The 16965-nt window shown below is 31.7% G+C and overlaps 7 protein-coding genes across 7 annotated transcripts; 4 read left to right on the forward strand and 3 right to left on the reverse strand.

The window, feature by feature from the left end:
- Positions 1-321: 321 nt before the first annotated feature.
- MSH6 (mismatch repair ATPase MSH6) lies at positions 322-4092 on the reverse strand (the record flags this gene model as incomplete). The annotated part of the gene is made up of 1 exon (XM_004181389.1): positions 322-4092. The coding sequence occupies one exon, from the start codon at positions 4090-4092 to the stop codon at positions 322-324; it is 3771 nt and encodes a 1256-aa protein (XP_004181437.1).
- A 550-nt stretch (positions 4093-4642) lies between these two features.
- Positions 4643-5335, forward strand: ADK2 (adenylate kinase ADK2; the record flags this gene model as incomplete). Its single annotated transcript, XM_004181390.1, has 1 exon — positions 4643-5335. The coding sequence occupies one exon, from the start codon at positions 4643-4645 to the stop codon at positions 5333-5335; it is 693 nt and encodes a 230-aa protein (XP_004181438.1).
- A 250-nt stretch (positions 5336-5585) lies between these two features.
- Positions 5586-6335, reverse strand: TBLA0F03860 (PICOT family protein; the record flags this gene model as incomplete). The annotated part of the gene is made up of 1 exon (XM_004181391.1): positions 5586-6335. One exon carries the CDS (start codon positions 6333-6335, stop codon positions 5586-5588), a length of 750 nt encoding a protein of 249 aa, XP_004181439.1.
- Positions 6336-8253: 1918 nt separating this feature from the next.
- On the reverse strand, positions 8254-9129 carry TMT1 (trans-aconitate 3-methyltransferase; the record flags this gene model as incomplete). Its single annotated transcript, XM_004181392.1, has 1 exon — positions 8254-9129. One exon carries the CDS (start codon positions 9127-9129, stop codon positions 8254-8256), a length of 876 nt encoding a protein of 291 aa, XP_004181440.1.
- A 3479-nt stretch (positions 9130-12608) lies between these two features.
- On the forward strand, positions 12609-13415 carry TBLA0F03880 (uncharacterized protein; the record flags this gene model as incomplete). Its single annotated transcript, XM_004181393.1, has 1 exon — positions 12609-13415. One exon carries the CDS (start codon positions 12609-12611, stop codon positions 13413-13415), a length of 807 nt encoding a protein of 268 aa, XP_004181441.1.
- A 1026-nt stretch (positions 13416-14441) lies between these two features.
- Positions 14442-14969, forward strand: TBLA0F03890 (TVP15 family protein; the record flags this gene model as incomplete). Its single annotated transcript, XM_004181394.1, has 1 exon — positions 14442-14969. The coding sequence occupies one exon, from the start codon at positions 14442-14444 to the stop codon at positions 14967-14969; it is 528 nt and encodes a 175-aa protein (XP_004181442.1).
- A 340-nt stretch (positions 14970-15309) lies between these two features.
- PDA1 (pyruvate dehydrogenase (acetyl-transferring) subunit E1 alpha) lies at positions 15310-16542 on the forward strand (the record flags this gene model as incomplete). Its single annotated transcript, XM_004181395.1, has 1 exon — positions 15310-16542. The coding sequence occupies one exon, from the start codon at positions 15310-15312 to the stop codon at positions 16540-16542; it is 1233 nt and encodes a 410-aa protein (XP_004181443.1).
- Between the last annotated feature and the right edge of the window lie 423 nt (positions 16543-16965).

Raw genomic sequence — 16965 nt, forward strand, 5'->3', positions numbered from 1 at the left:
CCCTCCTTCCATCATCATCATCATCTTCTTCTTTTTATTATATTTTTATTTGTCTTTTAATTTTTTTATTTTCTCTCTCATTTTTGTTACTTTAAAAAATTAAAAAAAAAATAGTTTTTTATGTTCCCGTTTACATTACGCTTTATTTACTTTTAATATGTAGATCCTTATCATTCTATTGTTAACATTTCAAATAGTTTTGTTTTTCATCTTTGCTTTATAAAATTATATATATATCTGTTATATTTATATATATATATGTATACTAAAAAAAAAAATTATATCGTATTGGAAAAATCTATATCTATTCAAGATTATCAATCATACTAAATAAACTACACAAACTCCCTTACGTATTGTTTGATTATATATTTGTACCCCTTCACCAGTACCTTTATCATTATTCTTCAATCCATCTCCAAATACAAGTCTAACAAAATCGCTTTGTAATCCGATTGGTACAGGCTTATTTAGTTCGCAATCAGCTGCTCCTTTTTGGATTTGCATCTCCTTAAATAATTTAGATGTATGTTCTAAATTATCAGCAGCATCTTGAGCTCTATCAACAATTTCTTTTGGAATCCCACACATAGATGCAACATGCATACCAAATGACCCTTCACTTTGCCCATTGATCAATTTATATAAAAATGTAACATTTCTTGTCTTATCATCAACAAGAATTTGCATCTTTAATTCTCTAATTTGAGGATGACTTTTAAAACTTAATCCAAGATTACCATAATGAGTAGCGAAAAACCCTAAACTTTGAATATGTGTAGCAACATGATGTAATACACTCTCTGCAATGGCAAACCCATCACTAGATGAACCACCTCTACCTAATTCATCAACAACTAATAATGATCGATTAGTAGCCGTGTCCAAGATTTTCTTGGTCTCAGATAATTCAACAAAAAATGTAGATTTACCTTGCATGATATTATCGTTAGCTCCTAATCTTGTCATGATTCGATCGATAGATGTTAATTCTGCTTCTTCACAGGGAACCCAACATCCTAATTGTGCCATAATCACTGCGATACATGTCATTCTTAATACAGTAGATTTACCAGCTGCATTAGCACCTGTCAATAAACCAAGTTGTGGCACATCTTTACCTAATTCAACATCATTTGGAATAAAATCACGATAAGTACTAGAACCTAAATTAAAGCATGGATGTCTCAAAGATTTGAATTTTAAATAACCATTTAAATTTCCCCCTGTTTTCTCATCAATATTGTCAATAAATTTAGGTTTACATGCTGGGAACCCAATCGATTCAGAGGTTCTTGTTAGTGCTAATAAACAATCAATATTAGATATCATATTAATAGTGGGCATCCAACTAGTTTGATAACTTAAATCAAATCTCTTGCATAATTTTTCTTTTAATCCATTCTCAATAATCTTATGATTTTCTCTGGCTTCAGCCATGGAGCGTGCTAAGGAACGAACTTCTTCAGAATAATATCTCTTACTTGTCTTAGTAGATCCCATTTGAACCCAATCAGATGGTATGGATTTTACAATGGAAATTGGAACCTCAATAGTGTATAATTCTTTACCAGAATCTTTATATTTAATATTGGAAGTTTTAAATCGTCTTTTATATCCAGAGAGTATATCATTTAATTCATTTTCAATTGATAAAATACATTCTCTTGATTGATCAAATTCAGGTTCCACACCTAGATGAAGTTCAATGATATCTTCTTCTAGAGCTTTGCGACGATCAAATGCATTAGACCAATTCTTAACATCATTAAATAGTGATTCAGGTACTTGTGATAAAAATGTCTTTAATGCACCTTTTAGTTCAAATGATTTCAATTGTTCAATTAATTCCACTATTACTTCAAATCCTTGGATAACTTTTTCGAATAATTTCATCTTTAAGTTACCTGAGTGAATTCTTGCCAACATTCTTTCTAAATCAGGAAGAACAGATAATTTTGATTCAAATAATTCTCTTAATTCCATATCAGATAAAAGTAATTCAATACTATCTTGTCTCTGTTCAATGGCAGATTTATTAAATAAGGGATGAATCACCCATTTTCTCAACATTCTTTTACCCATGGGGGTAACACCTTGATTTAATAATTTGAAAAGTGTACCCTTATCAGATCCATCGAATGAATTAGCAAAGATTTCTAAATTCTGTAACGTAACACCATCTAGGATTAATGAATTCTGAGATTTTATAGGGTTGTATTCATTAATATTACCCATAGAGATTAAACTTTTATCTAATTTTAACCATCTCAAATAATATAATAACCCACCAAATGCACTAAACCCTACTTTTTTCTTTGAATCATAATATTCTTTTAAAACTTTAGGCCAATCATCATTTGTGGCAAAATATGGAGGATCATTAGAAACTAATTCATCATAAGTTTTATCAAAACCAAAAAATTCTTCCTCTGGCTTTAGATAATTGAAAATTGCATTAGGAGAAGCGTTAAATTTAACAATTTTATTAGCAAGATTACTCAAATTATTTTTCTCAATAAGAACTTCTTTAGGTTTAATTTGTGACATAAGAGTTTCTAATTGGGAACATTCACTATCATCTTCAAATTCCAACATTTCTAATAAACCAGTTGCAGTATCAATGAATGCCACACCAAATATCTTTTTAGATAAACTTAAACCAGGAGTTTTAAAAGTATCATCATCACCATAGTAATTACCTGGTTCTTCCCTTACTGCTAAACAATAAGTAGCTAAATCAGATTGTAACATATCACCATCAGTTAGTGTTCCTGAAGTTAAAACATATTCCAACTCTCTTTTCACTATACCCTTTGTACCTTCTCTCATTTCCTTAGCTAACATAGATTCACGTTGATCAACTTTAGCAACTTTATAACCAAGTTGGATAAATTGTGAGGACCAATGATCAAAAGACATTTCTGGAATACCTGCTAATTGCATATTGGCCCTACCACCACCAGCAATCTTCCAATCAAATAAATTGTTAGCAAGAATTGCATCTTTTTCATATAATTCAAAAAATTTACCCTTTTTGAAGAAGACAATACAATCCCACATTTTTGATTTGATTTCCCAATATTGTTTTTCAAATGGAGTAAATTTACCCCAGGCTGAAGATGGGATATATAAAGTACGAGGATCATAATCTGGGTCAGATTCTTCATGGCCCTGAGCATCTTTTATGTTAACTAACCATTGGTACCTTTGCTCATTTTCCTTCACAAACTTCGAATGTTTAGGAGCAGGTACATTAGGTTTCTTTGGTTTAAATGTTTTGGGTTTGTTAGATTTTGTACTTGAAGGTTTTGCTAATATTTCATGTAGTTTAGAAGTCAGTTTTGTGTCCTTCTTTGATTTAGCAGATCCCAACTGTATTAGATCATCATCATCGTCGTCGTCGAGAAGCATATTTATATCTTCCTCCTCGTCATCATCGTCCTTTTGTTCAGTTTCTTTTTTTGTAGGAATATAGTCATCGTCATCATCATCCGAAATAGCCGCCCTCTTCGGTCTTTTACTTTTATCTTTTAATGGAATATTATCCTCATCATCATCACTATCTTCTGCATAAGAAATAGCCCTCTTAGATCTTCTGCCAGATGTGGCCAATGCATCGTCATCATCAACTAATGGCTTATTTTCTAACTCATCATCTGATTTTTCATTTTTTGCAGAAATTTTTGAATCTCCTATTAATGTGGAAGTATTATTCATGGTGGATACTTCTGTATCAGGAGTCGCTATAGGTTGTGAAGAGGAGGTTTGTATAGAATTGCTTGTTAAACTTGTATTTGCATGGCTTTTGGATTTTGTTGGGTCTGGTAAAATTAAATCATCACTTTTAAGTGAATCAGAGTCGTCTTCCTTATCGTCTCCATTTGAAACAAATAGAGAAGGAGAAGATTTTTTAGGAGTAGGCGATTTTGAAGGATCTTTCTTTTTTATGGAATTGTTAGTAGGTTTGGAGGATTTCGTAGATGATTTAGAGAAAAATGAAAGCAAAGATGATTGTTTCATTTTCTTTTGAGAGGAAGTTGGTGTACCAAATTTCTTGGTCTTTGAAGCTAAGGGAGTTGATGGAGCCATTTTTAATTTGAAAGATGAGCTTTTAATCTACAGATTTGTCTTTTTGCTCTTTTTTTTGTCTCGACTTCTCTTAACCTTTCAAAACGTGAGTATGGTAACTTTAAACTATAAATAATGTCTGTTGTTGAATTTGAAAGTTGTTAGAGACAGTGTCTACAATAATTTATCTTAGAGTTTCCCAGATATACTATAAAATAGTATGTTGCAACTATCCTTTCCCCCACTATTTAATTACCTCCTACTCTGCTCTAGTATATTATATTTCGGAATAGCCTTCACGACGCGTAAGCAGCTCATCGGGATTGCTATCCTTTTTCCTTCATCCTTGCTAATGTTGACGCGTTCCACAGGGTTTCTTTCCTGTTTTGTAAACATACAGTAATATTTCCGCGGAAACTATATGACTAAGTGGCGCTACCATGTGACTAGAGTTCTCAAATGTATGTTAATAAGGGTTTTAAATTTTTAGCTACTTACTGTGATTAGGTAACAGTAATAAATTAAAGAATTGTTGGGTAAAAAAAATCAAAAATAAATAAGTTAGCCCAACATGAACAAATTAGGTATTAAACCATTAAGGTTACTATTATTAGGTGCACCAGGCTCTGGGAAAGGGACTCAAACATCTAGGTTACTAAAGGCATTTCCTACTGTTAGTTCAATTTCTACTGGTGACGTATTAAGAAAACAGATCAAAGATGGTACTCCGGTTGGTATTAAGGCTTCTAAATACATGGAGCAGGGGCAATTGTTACCAGATGCTATTGTAAGTGACCTCTTGATATCACACCTTAATAATTCAAAATTATTGAATAATGACTCGACTTGGTTATTGGATGGATTTCCAAGAACAATTAATCAAGCTAAGATTTTAGATGAACAGTTGAATAAAAACAATACGGATGTTAATTTAGTTGTTGAATTGGATGTACCAGAAGATGTAATTTTAGAAAGGATTGAAAACAGATACATTCATTTGAAAAGTGGTAGAATATATAACTTAGAATATAACCCACCTAAAGTTCCAGGAAAGGATGATATCACAGGCGAACCATTAGCAAAGAGGGTCGATGATACAAGGGAAGTTTTCCAAAAGAGATTGGAGAATTATAACAAAACTTTGTTACCTTTGAAAAAATTCTATACTGAAAAGGGGATTTTAAGAACTATTTCGGGTGAAACTTCCGATATTATTAGCCCAAAATTAATAGGATTAATTGAAAAAGAATTTGGTACTTCTTGAGAGAGTCTTACATTTTAAATACAATTGTTACTATGAGTATATAAGATCTATATGTGTACATATGTATAAATGAATATATCAGAATACATATAGTTGAGTTCGGCGGTTGTTGATATATTTATACGCATTAGTGTTGAAAAATTACTTGATGGTTACTGTTGGCGAAAAAACAAACAATATATATATATATTACAATCGGGCAAACTAATTCATAATGATCTATATTTCATTATTATTCTTTTTTTTATATTTATGCGGAAGGTTGAAGTGTGTTTTGGAAGAATTCAGGGTCTTCTTCTAAAGATTCCTTGATAATATCTAGACCACCTTGGAATTCACCATTTAGATACAATTGAGGAAAAGTTGGCCAATCTGAATATTTCTTTAGTCCTTGTCTAATTGAGTCATCTTTTAAAATATCAAAAAAACCAAAACGAACTTGATGTTCTCTCAGTATACCGACCATTTGTCTAGAAAATCCACATTTTGGTTCTGAAGGATTACCTTTCATAAATAGCATTACTGGGGCTGCTTGTGTTAATTTTATTAATCTTTCTTGTAATTCTTCTTCTGTCTCTTCTTCTTCTTCATCATCTTCTTCTTCGTCATTGCCAGTGGATGTTGAGGTGGCTTGTTGATCTTTACCTGTAGAGCTGGAGTTATTAATAGATAATTTTGTTTCATTTAAAGCTTTAATGAATTCTTTTGGATCAGCTCCTGATACTTCTTTTAAAATTGAACCATTTTGAATCAAAACAAAATATGGAACAGCAGAAATACTAAACAATTCAGTGATCTCTGGGTTAGAATCAGCATCAATAGATAAGAATGATACGTCACTTTGAGTTGGCTCTTCACTTAATGCCTTGAATACTTCAGTCATAGCCTTGCATGGCTCAGCCCATTCAGTATGGAAATATAAAGATAGTAATTTACCTTCAGCATCTGTAGTCGTTAATTTGGTGAATTGGTCTTGATCAACAATATCAATAACAGCCATTGTATTTTAAATATTAAGCGCAATAATTTATTTTTTAATTTTTTTTTTTATTCTTTGAGAGAAAAGAAATAATGCTTAACCTCGATAAAGTTATTTAGAACAATGTCTTAATATATACTATAATTAATAATAGTTAAATAACTTAACTCAACGACTCTACAAATCTAGTATTAAAAGTTCGTACATTATTACTAATCGAATTGATGAGACACCTTTATTTCAATCGTGGGTCAACTGGTGTGAATAAAATTCATATGCAAATTTGCGCAAGTGGTATTTCATACGACATCCAATCAAAAACGAGTTATTTAGTAAGCCGGAGATAAGTAGGGTTTCGGGTTTAGAAAGTAGGGTTCACAAGGGTTAGATTTTTAAAATCTCATAAACATATATATAGAGGATAAATAAAGATATTCCGAAGACTATGTGTGCCTGTTTCTTTGTTGTATATGAGCTGATCAGATCCTTCTTGCAATCTTAAAGGCAATGGAAAGTTTGAAATTTATCATGGTTACGCCAATCAAATCTGAATATTATTGTGCTTCTCGTAGTAGAAAATTAGTAAGTTTAGGATTGTCTGGATGTGCTTCTTTCCACCCTCGGTAGACATTTGATGTAGTCAAGCATTTCTTTAAAGTTTTTTTATTATAGGAAATGTGACTTGTACTAATAATTTATTGTGTTAAGATTTTTTACCAAACTCTGTAGAATGAAAAAATTATTTCCTCTATATCAGTAAATAGAACAACTTCAAATTTCAAATTTTGCCAAAAATTATTCCTACTATAGCGTGGTTGTTACCAATATGGTAGCAGAAAATCTTTATTTTTGGTAAAACTTTTCATAATTTGAGGCAGGTTTGGATACTCTGGAACAAAATATTCATCATATCCTCAAATAGAAACTTTTAGCTAATTTTTTTGCAGCAGCTTGTAGGAATTTTTGGAAATCAAACTAATGAGAATATTGAGCTGCAGTAATCATATCAACTTTTCCCTTATCGTTTAAATCTCCCAAGAACTTTAAATCGTCACAGAATGCTATATAAAAGGCTAGTTTCTCAGATGAACTCTTCGATTCAGTTTGATTGGTTTTGTCCACTACAATTATTGTTTTCGATATATTAGTTCCTTTATAAGATTTAAAGTCACTAAGATGACCAATAAATTGTAAACTTGCTGTCCCTGGTATGCAATCTATATCAACTAAAAGATTTTTGTCACCTTGATAATATTCCTTTTTTATTTTTCATAACAGCTGTATATTTTTGTCTGTATTTGTCATAGGGTATTGCATTGAAGTTTGGTTTGGAGAACTTGAGATTACAAAGAAAGTGTGTATTATGATCTATTCATATGAATTAGTATCAGGCGTAAGAAAACTGATAGAAAATACTTTCAAAGTAATAATCCAATTATATATTCTTTTAAATGCTAAATTATTTAAATATTATGATATATTATACTTCGTTGCTTTCTTTATCTTTAATTCGAAGTTGTTAACTTTTTTTTACAGCCATTGTTTACACCTACGGAGCTATATCAAGGGTCCCTTTACTAGAAGTGTTAATTATTGATTTACAGGCAAGGTTAGTTAGAAAATCATTCTAGAGAGAACAGAATATATTCATTCGTTAAAAGTTAACAAGAGTTAATTGGTTAATTGTATAATAAGATTAGCTTGTTTTAATAAAAATTTCTCTATTAATCCCAAAATAACAGATTTACAGGGATTTTAGCTACCTTGAACTGTATACTTGCACCATCATATCTTTAACGAGCTTTAATACAATATGCAATCTTCATTATTGTAGCATTGTCAATGACATATTAAATTTTATTGCTTTATATTTTTTTTTCAAGTAAAACTACAAAAAAAGTAATAGACAGGTAATTAGAAAATATACAGAGATGTATTTTTAGATTTTTCTAGCGAATTTGAATATGGTAGAAAGTTTAACATCTAGAATAGTATTTTCATTCAATTCAGGATATACTTCGTAAATTTTTTCTAAAAGTACATCACTCAAATCCTTGTCATTTGGATGAGCCTCTTTCCAATCTTGGTAAGCGCTAGTTGTTGTCAAAAGGTGTTTTAGTATTTTAACTGGTGCTTTATGTTGAAGTAAATAAAGGTCATTGCTTGGATTTTTCCCAAAATCTTCTGAATGATAAATAATTTCATCAATATCCTTAAAATACTTTGTATCAAATTTTAGATCTCTCCATAGATTCTTCATAATTGTATGTCCCGGTTGTTCGAAATAAGGGCCTAATACATTATCATCATCTAAAAATGATCTAACAACCGTAGATATTTCTGGATATTCGGGAACGAAAAACTCACGATAACCCCAAATCGCTAAAGTACCATTTTTTGATAAATTTTTAGCAGCAGCCTCCTGGAATTTCTGAAAATCAAACCAATGAACACATTCTACAGCAGTTATCATATCAGCTTTCTGATTATCTTTGAATTCTTTCAAGAAACTGAAATCATCACATGAAGATTGGAAAAATGCTAATTTTTCATCAGGTATATTTAATTCGACCTTTTTTAAAGTCGCAGCACCAATCATTCTATCAGATATATCGGTTCCCTTAAAGGATTTGAAATCACTTAAATAATCAATCATTTGGAATGTGGCTGTGCCTGGACCACATCCAACATCTATCAATAAATTTTTACCACCTTTATGATATTGTTTAATCTTATTATAGATATCAGCTGTGTACTTGGGTCTAAATTTATCATAATTTTGAGCGTTGAATGTTTTTTTAGAGAAACTTGACATGTTGAAGCTAAATTCGCGATTGAATTGAAAGTTGTATGAAAGATTAATAATCTATTGTACTCCTGAAATATTCAAAAGTGTTTAGATTTTAGATTAAACACCTACCATTATATAGTCACATATTGTTAGAGTGATGATTTGAGATTTGTAGAGTTCTTGACAATAGATTTGTAATTGATTAAGAAATAAGAGCAGCTGTTGTAATATCCTCGGATATAACCTTCGTGGTTACCAATTCGGGATATCATATCGAAATAAATCAATAGATACAATAAAAAATAGGAATCAAAGATGTATATTATTTGTTGAAATAATGTTTATTATGGCTTAGTTTTTATCTTTAGGGTTTTTATGTATATTAGTTACGTTAACACATGAAGAAAAGCCTTTTCTTTTTTCTATTCTTTTTCCTTTTTTCTTTTTCTCAAATATAAACTCACTTAGAAAAATGATAATATCTTGTAAGTATTGTGTCTAATTCTAAAAATTAATTATAAAGTAAAAAATATCATAAACCTTTTCTTTGTTCTGAATTATTTTTTTTCCTGATACATTTTTATTCTGATGAAATATGAAACCATATCTTGACCTGGAAAATTCTACTACATATCTCTTTTAGCCGCCTCTTATTACTCCCAAAAATTATAATTATTAAATTATATTAAATTATAATTTTTGGGAGTAATAAAAGGCTTATTTAGTATTTTGCTATTATCTTATTTCATTATTTAAAATATAACATTGACTTTTAAGCTCTGAATGAAAGAAATAAGATTTGGAAATACATATATATAGTTAAACAACAGTGTTTATTTATCAAGTTAATCTTATGGCTAGGTAACATTGAAAAGAGGCTTAATCGTAAGCACCAAATTGTAACTTCTTTCCCGAAGATTCAATTGTATGTAGCTAATCAATTTGAAGTTGTTAATAGTCTCTATTATATCTTAGAGGTTGTAGTACTGGTAGTACAGCGTATCATGGTGTTTATTGTTAACTGTTGTAGTAATTTAATAAGTAAATAGTCTCCAACTGCTTTGAATGCACTCAATAAATATAGAATATATAGTAAATAAATAAACTCTAAACAAATTGACGAAGACTATTTATATGTTTTTTTGTTGAACAAAAAGTGTTCATTAATCCTAGACTTCAATTGAGAATGTTTCTCTCGATTTAAGTAATTCCAATTTGTACCTAATTTTTTATGACAATGGAGTATGTACTAGATAATTATGATTTCATTAAATATGTTTTGACAAGCTTCGCACATTTATTATCACTTAACAGTGTCATTATTTCCTATTGGAAGAATAGCATATATATCCATGAGTTTCATTCACACATAAACAAATGTTATTTTCGTTTTGAAATTTTAAAAACATAAAAAAATAGAAATTTAAAATAGTATCTTCAGTAAGTTCATTCCTTAAATATCTCATCAGGTAAACAATCAGACAATTCAAGCTCATTAGGATGATCTCTTTCCAACCTCTATATGTGCTTAAAGCGGTAACAGAATTCTTTAAATCTTAAACAGTGCTCTCTTATGAAACAATATTTTATCATTCTCTGGATTTTTTTCTGTACTGCTCAGAATATTAAATTGCCTCTTTTATATTTTTCAAATAATGTTTCACTAAACTTTAAAGCTTACTAATAATTACAATACAAATAATGACCTGGTTGTTCCCAATATGGTCCCAAGTCATCTTTTCTCTCAATAAAATATTTTGAAATCATGAAAATCTTGTGATATTCAGGTGTCAAAAAAACCATAATAATCCCATATGGCCAAAGTACCACCTTTCTTCAAGTTTTTGGCAGCTGCTTGTTAAAACTTCTGGAAATCAAACCAATGAATACATTCTACAGAGGTAACCATATCAATTTCTTCTTTATTCTTCAATTCTTTTAAGAAACTGAAATCATCATATAACCTGATAAAGAATTGTAAATTTATCATAAGAGATATTAAATTTAAATTTTTTTCTCATTAGCAACCGATATCATTAATGGAGAGATATCATTACCTAGGTAAGTCTTGAAAATATTTCAATAGCCAAGTATTTGGAATATTACTGTTTCTTGTCCACACCCTACGTCTACTACTAAGTCCTCCCCACCAGTACGATAATTTCTAATCTTTTTTTGTACATTTTTTGCGTATAATTTGGTCTAAAAATATCATAATTTTGAGTATCAAAATATGATTTGGAAAAATTGAGCATCTTATTGCTGATATCACTATTGAACCCTATTATAAATATGTCTTTTTTTTTATGGCATATATCTTTTAACAGTATTTACAAGATGTATGTATTCTCAATATTTTTTATTTCATTATATTCAGAAACACAGTATGTAAGATTTAACCCCCCTAAAAATCCATATTCGTTAACCAATCAATATATTTACAAAGAAAATAGAAAAAGAATTATGAGTCAGAATTTAAAACTTAATACATATATTCTTCTTTTTAAGATAATCAAAACATGATTTAAGCTTGTCTGTTAAAATATCTCATCTTTTACTGACACTACGGTTATTTCCGTTTACTTCCTTTGTGACAGCCCTAACACGAAATAACTTTAGACCTATTTGGTCCTATCCCTAAGAAAACCCTAACATAATCACATGACTCAACTTCCTTTTATCACGTGACTTAGATGACTTATCAGACGCCATTTCCAAATCAGGAAATACAGGAAGCCGGAACGTGATTTAGTGGAAGCTGAAAATTGTTTTCCCCCCACGTTACCCGGCGACAGTTGCTATGGACAAATTAACTAAGCCAAGACTTCTAGAAATAGTAATAAAATGTATTATTTCAATTCCCAAACGTATACAATTGTAAATGATTCTTGATTTTACAACATTTTCTTGATGTTTTGTACACGAAAATACTTGTTGCTCACTCTTTATGTTATATGTTATATTTTACATCCGGTAATTATTTTAGTTTCTTTTTTCGCCCTTCCCTACTATATCATTTTAGTAAATCAAATTTCGCTTCAATTCCAATTTTTCTAACTTTTCCACATCTTACCAAAAAACTAAATCAAGCAAAAATTTAACTCAAAATCATATCAACTTTAAACATCTTGTTATATTATATATACACTTTTTTCTTGTCATAAAGCTCAATTCAAGATTCACAAGATAACCCCGCTTAACAAGATACAACAATCTCTCTTTTTTTTTGTTTATTTGTTAATACTATTTTTTTTAAATTTGTTTTTGATTTTTGATTTATTTTGAAGAATTAATTCTTGTTTTTATTATTATTATTTTTATTATTATTATAATTTTTTTTATTAAAACCAAGTAAAATAGAAAAGAAAGAGATAAAAAAAAAATCAAAACTACTTCAATTACTCCCTAAATTCTGATACTACTTCCCTCTGCCCCCATTTACAACCCCCATTCTTTCGAATCAACTATCCTATCTCCCCTCAAAAAAATAAAATACAATAATTATGTCTCAAACTCGTGAAGATTCCGTCTATTTGGCCAAGCTTGCTGAACAAGCTGAACGTTATGAAGAGATGGTCGAAAACATGAAGAATGCTGCTTCTTCTGGTCAAGAATTGTCTGTTGAAGAACGTAACTTGTTATCTGTGGCTTACAAGAATGTCATTGGTGCTAGAAGAGCTTCTTGGAGAATTGTTTCTTCTATTGAACAAAAAGAAGAATCCAAGGATAACTCTGAACATCAAATCCAATTGATCAAGACTTACCGTAATAAGATTGAAGCTGAATTGACCAATATTTCTGATGATATTTTGAGTGTATTGGACAAACATTTGATTCCAGTTGCCAGCACTGGTGAATCCAAGGTCTTTTATTATAAGATGAAAGGTGATTACCACCGTTATTTGGCTGAATTCTCCAATGGTGAAGTCAAGGAAAAAGCCACTGTTTCCTCTCTTGAGGCTTATCAAACTGCTTCTGAAATCGCTACTACTGAATTACCACCAACTCATCCAATCCGTTTAGGTTTAGCTTTGAATTTCTCTGTTTTCTACTATGAAATCCAAAACTCTCCAGACAAAGCTTGTCATTTGGCCAAACAAGCCTTTGATGATGCTATTGCTGAATTAGATACTTTATCTGAAGAATCTTACAAAGATTCTACTTTGATCATGCAATTATTAAGAGATAACTTAACTCTATGGACTTCGGACATGTCGGAAATGGGTCAAGATGAGCATCATCAACAACCACAACAACCACAACAAGAAGCTCAACAACCTTCTACTGAAGAACAAGAACCTCCAAAATAATTCATTTGATAAAACAAAAATATAGGAGAATCAACGTAAAAAGAAAAAAAACTATAAAAAAAAAAATAAAGTAAAACGAAAATAAAAAAAAAATATTAATTTTTTTTTTTAAAAACTATAATAATAATAATAATAATAATAATAATAAAGAACGGAAAGAAAGAAAGCAAAAGATAAAAAAATAAAAAATAAGAAAAAATAAGAAAAAAAATATCACTACTCTTTATGTTTCATTATTATAAATTTCAATGATTTTTAGTTGTTTTTTTTTTGTTTTTTTTTTTGAAGAAATTTTTTTCCCTTTTATTTATTTTTTTTCACTTCTTTATATTTTAACGAATACGAATTTGATTTAATTATATACATACACATTTATTATATATTTAAAGAAAGACCCCTCAAAAAAAATAAAAAAAAAAAAATAATAATCTAAAAATTCCATACCAAGACTATTTGCATTGTGAAAGTTTGATTGAATAAAAATTATGTTTGTTATGTTTATTATTATTCCTATTTTATCTAATTTTTTTTTTCTTTTGTGATTTTTTATATTATTTTTTTTTTAATCTCATATTTATGCTCATATCTATATAATCATATATATTATCTATTCTTCAATAACTTGTCTATTTGCAATTGTGATTTTATTTCGAACAAAGTGTTCATTTAGTCTTGTTCTATTTCAATTTCAATTTCAAGTTTATTTTAATTCCTTATTTTCCTAATTGGAATATTTCAAATTACCTTTGAACCAAAGGGGTAGGGTTTGCCCCACACGAGACCTAAAGCAACCCTAGCGAGTACCTAAAAAACCATTTCTCCTTATATATATATATATTTGATAAATAAACAGGGGAATGAAAAAGGTTTAATTTTAATATTTTTTTTGGTTTATATAATATAATAAATATGTCAATTGATTGGCTAGTTTGTGAATGAATATAAACGTATGTAAATCGATATGTATAATCTTGTCGTGTAAAAGACAAAGCACAAAGTACAAAGCACAAAATATAAAATATAATCATGTTTAGGTATAGTGAACCTATCTTTAAAATGATCAATTTGATGATTGGTGGTATTGTAATATCATCTTCTATCCATCAAGCTGCATATATTTTTTTAAATGAAATCAATGCAGCATTATTAGGAGGGTATGCATTTATATTATGTTTACCTGTAGTGATTTTAGAATTCAAACCAATACGCAAATTGCATAAAATAGGGTCGTTTTATTATTCATTTATCGGTAGAGGTATCTTGTATATCATGCTAAGTTTTATGATTAGTTTTGGAGATTTTTTCAAATGGTTTGGATCCATGATTGTTTTTTTAACTGGGATCATGTATTGTATATTTGAATTGCTACCAAATGTGGAGCCGCCAAGATTATGGAGGTATTATAATCCGGAGACTCTTGGGCGAGAGCAAGGGCAAGGGCAAGAGCAAGGCCAAGGGCAAGAGCAAGGCCAAGAAGTGACGAGAGTTGAATTTATTGACACGCAACCCAAGAATGAGCCAGTTGATAATGATGATAAAAGTTTGAGTGTTTGATTTTTTGATAGTTATTTTTTAGTTTATATATATTTCAATAATACTTTGCACTTGGCACAACACGATTACCCTGACACAGTTTCGAACTTATATATCGGTGTCCGATACGGAATTTGTTCTACGGCATGACCGGATGGGATTTAAAGGATACAAAGGGACAACGAAAGGTATGATTTACAAGGATCGATGGGAAACAAGAGGATTTGAATAGATCAAAACAAAATAGAAAAAATAATTATACTCAAGGAAAGATAGTTATTAATCTATAAACATATAATAAGTTTTTTAGAAAAAACCAAAAACAAAAACAAAAAGAACGATAATAGTTGATTGATCCAAGATGTTATCGAAAAGATTGACTTGTCAAACAAGTCTACGCTCGTTGATGCATGCCCGTGGTATGGCCACAGCAGCCAAGAACAAGAGCAAAACTAACAATGCGGAAGACGTTGGCGATGCAGTAGATGCTGTTGAGATCCAATTACCCGAGACTTCGTTTGAAGGGTATAATATGGAGGTTCCTGAGTTGAGTTTCAAAACAACGAAGTCGACCTTGTTACAAATGTATAAGGATATGGTTATTATCCGTAGAATGGAAATGGCATGTGACGCGTTGTATAAGGCCAAGAAGATTAGAGGGTTCTGCCATCTATCAATTGGTCAAGAAGCAATTGCTGTGGGTATCGAGAATTCCATCACCAAGAGAGATTCGGTGATCACTTCGTATAGATGTCATGGGTTCACGTTTATGAGAGGCGGGTCTGTGAAATCGGTGTTGTCGGAATTGATGGGCAGACGTGCTGGTGTGTCGTTTGGTAAAGGTGGTTCTATGCATCTTTACGCCTCAGGGTTCTACGGTGGTAATGGTATTGTTGGTGCCCAAGTGCCATTGGGTGCCGGGCTAGCATTTGCCCATCAATACAAGAACGAAGACGCATGTTCATTTACCTTGTATGGTGACGGTGCATCGAACCAAGGTCAGGTGTTTGAAGCCTACAACATGGCCAAGTTGTGGAACTTGCCAGTGGTTTTTGCCTGTGAAAACAACAAGTATGGTATGGGTACTGCGGCCTCGAGATCGTCAGCCACCACCGATTATTTCACTCGTGGTCAATACATCCCTGGGTTGAAAGTCAATGGTATGGATATCTTGGCTGTGTACCAAGCCTCGAGATATGCCAAGAACTGGTGTTTGTCGGGCAAGGGTCCATTGGTTTTGGAGTACGAAACGTATCGTTACGGGGGTCATTCGATGTCTGATCCCGGTACCACATACCGTACAAGAGACGAAATCCAGCACATGAGATCCAAGAACGATCCAATTGCTGGGCTAAAGATGCACATATTGGAACTGGGCATTGCCTCGGAAGAAGAAATCAAGAGTTACGACAAGGCTGCCCGTAAGTATGTCGAAGAACAAGTGGCTCTTGCTGAAGCCGATGCTCCACCAGAACCCAAACTATCCATCTTGTTCGAGGATGTGTATGTCAAGGGCACCGAGACTCCAACCTTGAGAGGACGTATCCAGCACGACACCTGGGATTTCGCCAAGCAAGGGTTTGCATGTGACTAGGCAGATGGGAGCTATGTAATGTGTGTATAGATGTAAGTAGGGCCAGTGCCAGTGCCAGTGCCAGTGCCAGTAAATAATATTTTTTTTGCAAATAGCTTTGTCATGTTGCTTTTGTGTCACCACGAGAAGCCCTCGCGCCACCGATTGCTTTATGTGTCGTGTGTCCTCCACTTTCCTCTTTTGGCCACCTCGTTTCTGGCCGCCTCGTATCTGGCCGCCTCGTTTTTACGGCCATTGCTCGCGCCGTGCCTGGCCGGGCTGGCCCGCCGCCACGTCATCAGCGCGAGTATCGCTGCTGGACCTCGAGTGTAGTAGTCCAAGGCAACCTCTTTTCCGAGCCACCTGGCAACCTCAGCCGTGCCTGCCACGTGCCTGCCACGCCATATATAAGCGCTGTGTCCTGTGAGTCGCCTCACACGACAG

This window comes from Henningerozyma blattae, chromosome 6 (assembly GCF_000315915.1).
Source record: "Henningerozyma blattae CBS 6284 chromosome 6, complete genome".
In the NCBI taxonomy this organism is placed as follows: Eukaryota; Fungi; Ascomycota; class Saccharomycetes; order Saccharomycetales; family Saccharomycetaceae; genus Henningerozyma; species Henningerozyma blattae.